Source organism: Mustela putorius, unplaced genomic scaffold (assembly GCF_011764305.1).
Source record: "Mustela putorius furo isolate JIRA1106 unplaced genomic scaffold, ASM1176430v1.1 tig00003834_pilon_pilon_pilon, whole genome shotgun sequence".
NCBI lineage: Eukaryota > Metazoa > Chordata > Mammalia > Carnivora > Mustelidae > Mustela > Mustela putorius.
In genome coordinates this window covers 107,470,436-107,479,754 of record NW_025421987.1, presented here as the reverse complement: position 1 = coordinate 107,479,754, position 9,319 = coordinate 107,470,436, and the positions used below count along the sequence as shown (strand labels likewise).

At 43.1% G+C, this 9,319-nt stretch overlaps 1 protein-coding gene across 1 annotated transcript in view; it reads left to right on the top strand.

The window, feature by feature from the left end:
- Positions 1-745: 745 nt before the first annotated feature.
- Positions 746-9,319, top strand: part of LOC101675764 (serotransferrin) — a 55,710-nt gene continuing 47,136 nt past the window's right edge. Inside the window, 2 exon segments of the mRNA XM_045088893.1 lie at positions 746-902; positions 2,840-3,012. Of these exon segments, the coding sequence (XP_044944828.1) occupies positions 860-902; positions 2,840-3,012 (216 nt within the window). The 5' untranslated portion in view covers positions 746-859.

The window sequence follows — 9,319 nt, the reverse complement described above, 5'->3', positions numbered from 1 at the left end:
AACTGGAGGGAGCCAGGGATGACCCAGGCATTGAGACCAGGCTACATCCTCCTCTGGGCCTGTTGCTTTGGGCTGGAGTGTGGATTTGTTCTGAGTCTCTAGACTTTGTCACGTTTCTGGGTAGCATCTTGTGGGAGAGAGTTTGTCTCCCCTGTGACTCTGTCCCTAGGCCGAGGTGTCTGTCAGGCTGCATGGAGGGAAGGAAGGTTTTCAGTCCAGAAGTTTTAGATCAGTGGGGCATATCAGGGGAGAGCAATGCCTCAGTTAGGAGGGCCTTTGAGAGCCCAGGAGCAGTGTTTCTGGGGACAGCTGGGAAGAAGTGAAGGGTGTTGACTCGACGCCAGCTTTATCTTCTCTGACATCCTCTGTAAGGAAGGTCTTTGCTTGTCATTCCGCATCTCTAGTCTGGATCTAGGGTAGTTCCTTCCCTCTTTTATCCATGGAATGAATGTGTCAGACTGGTGCAGGACCAGCTCTAGTAGCATCCCGAGATTTGGGAGCAGAACCACCCTCCCCAACACGCGCCCCCCCTCCCAAGCCCCGCTGTGGCCCTGCTCCTGGCACAGAGAGAGCACACATTAACAAAGGGTTCATTTTTCCTTAATTCCCTTACAATCAGCATTTTTGTGCTGGATTCCATCCGTGGGTCTCTCCGGAGCTCAGGAAATGAGGTGATCGGCCAGGGGAAGGAATGAAGGGGGAGGGGTGGGGGTGATTGGGCAAGCGGGCTGCGCAAACACAGGAGGTCAAAGATTCTGCTTGGCCCGCTGGGCCGGACATAAAGGGGCACTGGACGCGGGGAGGCGGCGCAGAAGCCCACAGGTCTGTGCTCCCGGCTCCTAGACACAGACCCAGGAAGATGAGGCTTGCTGTCCGCACCCTGCTGGCCTGCGCGGTCCTGGGTGAGTGCCGGCTCCGGGAAGGCTCCCAGAGTCGCCAGCTCGGTAGCTTTTTTGCACCCTCCACTCGGCCACACAGGCTCCGGGATTCCATCCACGCTTGGGCTGGAAAGCCTAGAGAACTTCCTTCGCTCTTCTCCGCCGCATCCCTGCACCTGGTTGAGAACTGCCTTAGGGTCAGCTCTGCGCCTGTGCGCAGCTGCTTGTCCTGCTAGTGCTTCTGCCCCTTTTCGTGCCCTCCATGCTTCCTTGCTTCCTCTCCTTGCTCTCCTCCTTGTTGTCCAGTAAATCCCTTAGTATTAGAATGCAATAAGAGCACTTCCATCATGGTTTATTAGATCCCTTCTATGAGGTCTCCTGAGTTGTGTCTGAACTGCTAAAAATGGCTTTCAAGCCCTCCTGAATCTGACTGCGCCCCCATCCTTGGTGGTCTGATGGCCCGTGGGTGCCCTTGGCACTGAAGATGTCCTGCTAAGAAGCAGGGCCACTGACGGATCCAAAGCATATTTGAATCCAGGCTTCTTGTGTCTGCACCAGTGAGAAGGCTGGGGCGGGGAGGGTTGGGTGAGGGTAAATGAGGCCATGGGTCCAAGCACCAGTGGAGTGGAGTCTGTGCACACATCCGTGCTGCGGGGTCTGTAACTGGAAGCCCTCTGCTACACGCATCACCTCCTGAGATTGTTTGGCGTCCTCTGTTCTTTAACTTCTGCCTCTCCTGGTGCATTCGTTATACCTTTGGAGCTTTGTGTTTCGTTATTTGTCTCTCCTGGAAAAGTTTACCCTTGGGAGTTGGCCCTGCATTACTTGCCTTTGGCCCTGGTCCCCTCCCACCCTCAAAGCACCTCACAGGGCTGTGCAAGGTAAATGCAGGACTCAGGACAAACTCCTGCCCATGAGACCTCAGGAAGGGCAGTTTGGGGTTGGGGGGGTTTGGGGCAGGGGTGTCTGCCACTGAATCCTGATGCCTCCCATGACTTCTCATGGGCAGAGGTGGGATAAAGGGTGGCTGGGACAGTAATTTCACAGTGGCTCCTCCTTATGCAACCTGGAGAAGTGTTGCCCTCCCCACTTCCTGCTTTGCGCTTTGTGGATATTCATCAGCTTCTCTGAGTCAGCCCTGTGCTCTTCTCCACAGAACGTGGAGATGAAAAAGAGGTCTTTGGGAGCAGTGCAACCACATGATTTTAATAGCTGCAGACACGGCTGCTAATGGCAGCCCAAAAGACTGATGAAAATTGAGGGAGGGGTCACTGGAAACAGAAAGAGCCACTGAATATGTGGAGTTCTACTTATTCCTGGAACAGAGGATGATAGATGAGATTCAAAGGCAAATTCATTATTTCATCAGTCATTTACCCCTACCTACTGGCCAAGCAGATGGAAAATAACTCAGAATGTCATCTTCTTTTCTTCCCTGGGCAGAGACCAAAGGCTGGAGACCTGGTTTCTAGGCCAGTCTTGGCCACTAACAGGCTGGATGACCTTAGGTAAAGCATCACTCTCTAAGGCCAGTTCCATCATCTTTAAAAGATGGTAATTCCTACCTTGCTAGCTTCCCCAAGTTGTCATATCGAGCCAATGCCTTCAAGTGGCTGAAAATGCTCTGTCACACTGATGAGGCTTATGTCCCAGGGCAGTCTCATGATGGTGAGATAAGGAGGCAGGGAAAACAGAGAAAAGCAGATTATTGTGGTCTCCAGTTAAGAGCTGATAGTCAAGCCAGCATCCCTCTGACTAGCATAGGGTGGTAAGCAGGTGACTAGGGGACCATTAGGGTTCCATTCTCTTGTCCCCAGCCTCAGAAGGCAATGGAATCTGTGCGCTGGGGTGTTAATAGGAGGAATGGGAGGAGGACAGGTTGGGAGAGATGGAGACTTCAAGAGCCTTCAGGGGGTGCTCTGTCTCTCCCACTAACACAACCTCTGAACTCTTTCTCCTAGGGCTGTGTCTGGCTGTCTCCCCTGAGAAAACTGTGAGATGGTGCACGGTCTCAAATCATGAGGCCAGTAAGTGTTCCAGTTTCATGGAAAATATGAAAACTGTCCTTGAAAATGGTCCTTTTGTCAGCTGTGTGAAGAAAACCTCCTACCTTGAGTGCATCAAGGCCATTTGGGTAAGCCACTGTTGCCTAAAAGAGAGTGGAATAAAATCCAAACCTTCTCTTCTGACATTTTGGAACAACTCTACTCAGGTGGGAGGCTGGTGTGTGGGACAGTCAACCCCCAGTGCTAATAAAGTCACTTCAGAAAGGGAAATTGGAGTAGATACCTTTAAAGAGTCTTAAAAACAAAATCCAACACACTCTGAAAAGGAAACTATTTTGAGGCACCAAGTTCTCTGAATTCAGGGGAAAAAACAAGAATGTTTACTATCAAAATTTCCATATGACATTGTTTTGGAAGTTCGTGGTACATCACGGGGACTAGATGAATGACGCTCATGGAGAAGAGGAACACAGTGCCAACGGCAGATGGTTGCTGATGTCTTTGTTTTTCAGATTTTCCAAAAACACTTTACTCCTTCATTGTTGTCCCTGCACATCTGAATGGGGGTCAGACCCTGTGCTGAGCAATGGGGCTGCAGTGGGGAATTTAAACACATCTGGCCCTTATTCTTGACAAGATAACATTCTAGTGGGGAGAGAAGAAAAATATGCAAACAAATAAATTGTAAATTTCAAAGTGTGTGATATACGATGAAGGGAAAGAGTACAATGCTCTGACAGAGACTTTCAGAAGAAACTTACTTTGGCCTGCGTGTCAGGCACAACCTCCTTGACAGGGAAGCAGTGAAACTAGGACCCCAACGATGAGCATGGGTACACCTGCCGGGTGCCACAGGTAGAACACGTCAGGAAGTGAAGAACAGTTTGTGCAAATGGCCCAAGATAGCAGAGCGGGAGTTTCTGAGGTTGCTGTAGGGAAATCGGGGTGAAGGAGTAGAGCAAGTAGGAAGGAGAAATGAGGAGTAATGAGGTGGGAAAGGTAGACTCAGCCAGACGGAGGATGATCGACTGAAGGAATCAGTGATTTGGTAAAAACAACTGGCCTGTGTGTGTTTTTTAGTTGGATCTGTTATGATCATGCTTTAAATGATCACCCTTGAATTGTGACACTTGTTTAGCTCTAGTCCATGCATGCCCCTTTTCATTTTTAAATTGCTGATAATATAAAATGATACTACACAAGAACCTAACACAGTTTCTCAAAACTTCATCAGTACCAATAGCTTACTTCTAGGGCTGCTGTGTGGTAGCACTGGATTCTATGGGAATGACAACCACGTAGTGTGGTGTAACCCACTGGCCCTACTTACAGTTACCGATGTCTTTCTCCATCCATTCTCAATCTTACAACTTTCTTGCCTTGTATTAGTTCTAAGATGTATATGAGTATGTGTGAATGACTATATGGTTTTGATTCGTAAAAAGTTTCATAAACATGGCATTACTATATGTTGTCTTCTCCTTGTTTTTCCCTCCTCAATATTATGCTAAGATTCACCCACATTGTTGAATATAGCTATTGTTCATTCATTTTCAGAGCCCACAATAGTCCATTATGTTAGTATAACACAATGTATTTTTTCTTTCCTGGTCATTAGGCATTTGGGTTCTTTCCAGCCTTTGGTTATTCTAATCAGGGCTTGACAAAAAAATTTTTTTAAGATTTTATTTATTTATTTGACAGAGAGAGAGAGAGATCACTAGTAGGCAGAGAGGCAGGCAGGGAGAGAGGGGGAAGCAGGCTCCCCGCTGAGCAGAGAGCCCTACATGGGGCTTGATCCCGGGACCCTGATATCATGACCTGAGCCGAAGGCAGAGACTTAATGCACTGAGCCACCCAGGTGCCCCGACAAATATTTTTTAACATATCTCCTAGGACACAAGTATTAATAGTTTCTCTTCAATATATATATATGTAGGAGCAGATTTGCTGTACCATGGGATATGTATTTGTCTTCTAAGACAATGCCAAATGTTTGATTTTTTTTTTAAATGAATTAACATATAGTGTGTTATTAGTTTCAGAGGTAGAGTTCAATGATTCATCACTTGCATATAACACTCAGGGCTCATCACATCACGTGCCCTCCTTAATGTCCATCACCCAGTTACCCAATCTTCCACTCTCCTCCCCTCCAGCAGCCCTCAGTTTGTTTCCTATAGTTAGGAGTCTCTTATAGTTTGTCTTCCTCTCTGATTCCATACGATTTTATTCTTCTTTCCCTTTCTTTACGATCCTGTATTGTTTCTTAACTTCCACTTATGAGTGAAATCGTGTGACAATGGTCTTTCTCTGACTGACTTATTTTGTTTAGCTAAACCCTCTAGTTCCATCCACATCTTTGCAAATGGCAAGATTTCATTTTTATGCCTGGGTAATATTCCATTGTATGTATACACACCACATCTTCTTTATCTATTTATCTGTTGAAGGACATCTCTGCTCTTTCCATATTTTGGCTATTGTGGACATTTCTGCTATAAACATTGAGGTGCAGGTATCCCTTTGGATCACTATGTTTGTATCCTATGGGTAAATAACAAACCTAGTAGTACAATTGTTGGGTCATAGGGTAGCCCTATTTTTAGGTTTTTGAGGAAACTCCATACTGTTTTCCAGAGTGGCTGTACAGCTTGCATTCCCGCCAGCAGTGTTAGACTTTTAAGCCAATTCAATGTGGTTCTTCCTTTTTTTTTTTTTTTTAATTTACCTATTTTGTTGGTTACCTTCATTTCTTTAAAAAATTTTTTTAAATTTAAATTCAATCTAATTGACATACACTGTATTATTAGTTTCAGGGGTAGAATTTAGTGACTCATCAGTTGCATATAACAGCCAGTGCTCATTACATCAAGTGTCTTCCTTGATGCCCATCACCTAGTTACCCCATCCTCCACCCACCACCCCTCCAGCAACACTTAGTTTGTTCCCTATAGTTAAGAGTCTCTTATGGTTTGCCTCCCTCTCTGTTTTCCTCTTATTTTTTCCTTCCCTTCCCCTATGTTCATCTGTTTTGTTTCTTAAATTACACATATGAGTGATGTAATATGGTATTTGTCTTTCTCTGATTGATCTATTATGCTTAGCGTAATGCCCTCTAGTTCCAACTATGTCATGGCAAATGGCAAGATTTCATTCTTTCTGATGGCTGAGTATTATTCCATTGTGTGTGTGTGTGTGTGTGTGTGAATGGACATCCAGGCTCTTTCCTCCTTTTTTTTGGAGTGTAGTTTTGGAGTGACCGTTAATGTGATTATTTCAATTTCTACTCCTACCACCAGCATATGAGTGAAAAATCCATACCATTCTTGGTGAATTTGGTATTTTATCTTTATGAAATTATCTGGCAGTGCTTTTTGACTAAACTCTATTTTTCTATTAACATACTACATCAACTTTCTTTGCTTAGTAGTCTTCTCCTGTGATTTCTTTCATTCCTTCATTTTCAGTTTTCTGTTGCTCCTGCTTCAACTGCATCTTTTGAAAGCTGTTTGTTGCTGGATTTTATTAATACAGTCTGACAATCAGATTTATTTACTTTACATGAAATCTCATTTATTTTATTATTATTACTGGTAAATTTGGACATAATTCTGCCATATTACTTTTTTATTTTAGTCCAGCCTTCCCTTGTTTTCTGATTTTTCCTCTTATGATTTTTAAAAATTGAGTTTGCACATGTGTGTGTTCATTTGCATTGTTTTCCCTTTATTCCACTTTCCCACCTACTGGCAATGAATTTAAACACTTTATTTATATTCCTTTTGAGTTCCTTAAATTTTTACTACATACTTTTATCTTACCAATGTATTACAGTAAAATAATCCTGGCCCTCCTTCTCAAACAATAAAATGACCCTGGGAAGCAGCCGCTCAGATTTCCCTCTTCCCTGTTTAAATATTACCATTTAATATTTTATGTCTATCTTTTTAAAACCCACAATGTAAATACTTCACGTATTTGTAGACACTATATAAAAATATATGTGGGGGGGGGCTTGTGGGTCTATGTCTATGTGTGTGTGTACACACACCCCAAAATTTAGAAAGAGTGACGGAATATTTGGATTTAACTATATTTTTGCCATTTAGTCTGTTTCCCATTCCTTCTCATTTTTCAGACCATCCTTCTGGGATATGTTTCCTTCTTGATATATATATTTTGGGGGGATTCTTTAGAGCCAATATCTTGGTGTTAAACTCTCTCAGTTGTTTGCTTGTTTCCTCTACAAATGCTTTAATCTCATGAATGGTAGTTTTGCTGAATGTATAATTCTAGCTTGACATTTTTACCCTATTTTAAAATATTATTCCACTGTCTCCTGACTTCCATTGTAGTTGTGGAGAAGAGTGGTATTATCCTGTTATTGCTTCAGTCATTTCTGACTGATTTTGAGGTTTCATTTTCTTGGTCTGTGATGTTCAATAGATTCACTATGATTAATTTGCAGTTGTGAAAATCTTGGTACCTCTCCTGCTTAGTGTATATTGGGTCTGTGGAATTGTGTTTTTCATCAATTCTGAAAAATTTGCGGCCCTCATCTTTTTAAATATTTGTTTGTTTCAGTCTCTTTTTTTAAAAAAAAAAAATTCTAGGATTCCAAGATGACACATGTTGGGTCTTCTTTAATCTAACCTTTTAATCTTTCTTTCATAATTTCCATCATCTATACCTCTTTTTGGCAAGATCTAGAGTACATTTTTCAGATAGAGCTTCTACTTCACTAATTCTTAATTTTAACATGCCTAATCAACTTATTGCCCATTAATCACTTTTTATTTTTTTTAGATTTTATTTATTTGACAGTGAGAGAGAGATCACAAGTAGGCAGAGAGGCAGGCAGAGGAGCAGACTCCCCGCTGAGCGGAAAGCCAGATGTGGATCCCAGGACCCTGAGACCATGACCTGAGCTGTAGGCAGAGGCTTAACCCACGGAGCCATCCAGGCGCCCCTCCCTTCATCACTTTTTTATTTCAACAGTTATATTTTTGTTTCTAGATGTACCAGTTCAAATAATTTTTCTTTTTATTTCTGATAATTTCCTTTTCTATGCTTTAACTCTGATTGCAGCCTTCAATTTGTATAGAAAAGTAAATCCCTCACAGGCAGCTCTTCTCAACGCATCAGACAGCTTCAACCTCCCTCCAGTGTTTTGGTCCTCTTGACACTCAGGCATTGTGGTTTATATTTTTCTGTGTGCTGTTATCTGCACCTGTGGGGGTTCTACTTGATTTTAATGCTCCCCCTCCTTGCTGGTTCAGGTTCCCCTTGGAATCCCTGCTGCTCTAGTAGATCCCATGAGTTAGGCCTTGGCTCCTTGGTTCCTTTGCCCCTGAGGCCACAGTGATGCCTGATCAGTATCCTGGTGTCTTGGCCATAAAGCCCCAGCCTCACTGCTCCGGGAAAAGTTGTTTGTTTGCTTATTTGTTTTTACTCTGTGGTGTGTGGGGTGGGTGGGGGGAGGCTAGAGGTTGTACTTAACTTTTTTTGATACCAAGGAGGACACAAAGATTGCTTCATATTTGGTGTTTAGTTGTGGAATACAGCTATTCTTCACCAATGTGAATGCATCTAATGGCACTGAAATGTATACTTACAAAAGGTTATTAAACAGTAAATTTTATCTGATGTATATTATAACAAAAACAATACCAACCCTTAAAAGTTGCTCCAAGATTAACTACCTAACTAAATATCCAGCAAGTAACTGTAATGGAAGAAATAAATCCAGACAACCTGAATTTAAATCCCAGCTCCATGACTTACTAGCTATGTAGCCTGGGGGAAGTAACAAACTTCCCATGCCTTAGTTTTTCAACTGTAAAATGGAGCTGAGTTGAACAATGGTGACCTCGACATATCTGAATAGTTCATTAAACAAACAATGAGCCATAATAGAAATAATAATCAGCATTTTACCCTTAGTTCATAGTATAAGTGAGAGGTAAAGCCCAAAGAAAGTATCAAATCCTTGAACAAGACTGTTGTAGTTATGGGGTCCCAGGACAGGAAGAAAAAGTACTGAGTACTGAATCAGAGTGGACACAGTGTCTTTAAGGCTCCCCATCCCCATAAGAAGGGCTTGGAAAGTGCCTGAGGAAGACCTCAGCAGAAGGCTTAAGATAAAGAGGTTACCGAAGAAAGCAATGTAGTATGAGTATGTAGTATAGATATGGCTCGCAGTATAAATATGTGTAAGAGAATGGTTGAAACTTCCTTCAGTGTCTGTTGTGTTTGTGTATTGTACCCAGTCTAGGGTTCGGAGGGCAGCTTTCCCCCATGAGGTCTGCCAGGAAAAGCTCTTCTAATTCATGTTGATCGTGAAAGACCACACATAGGTTTCTGGGTCAAGAACCAGACTCCTTACCAGGGGAAAGAAAAACATAATCCATTCCTACTCTATGTGGGAGGAAT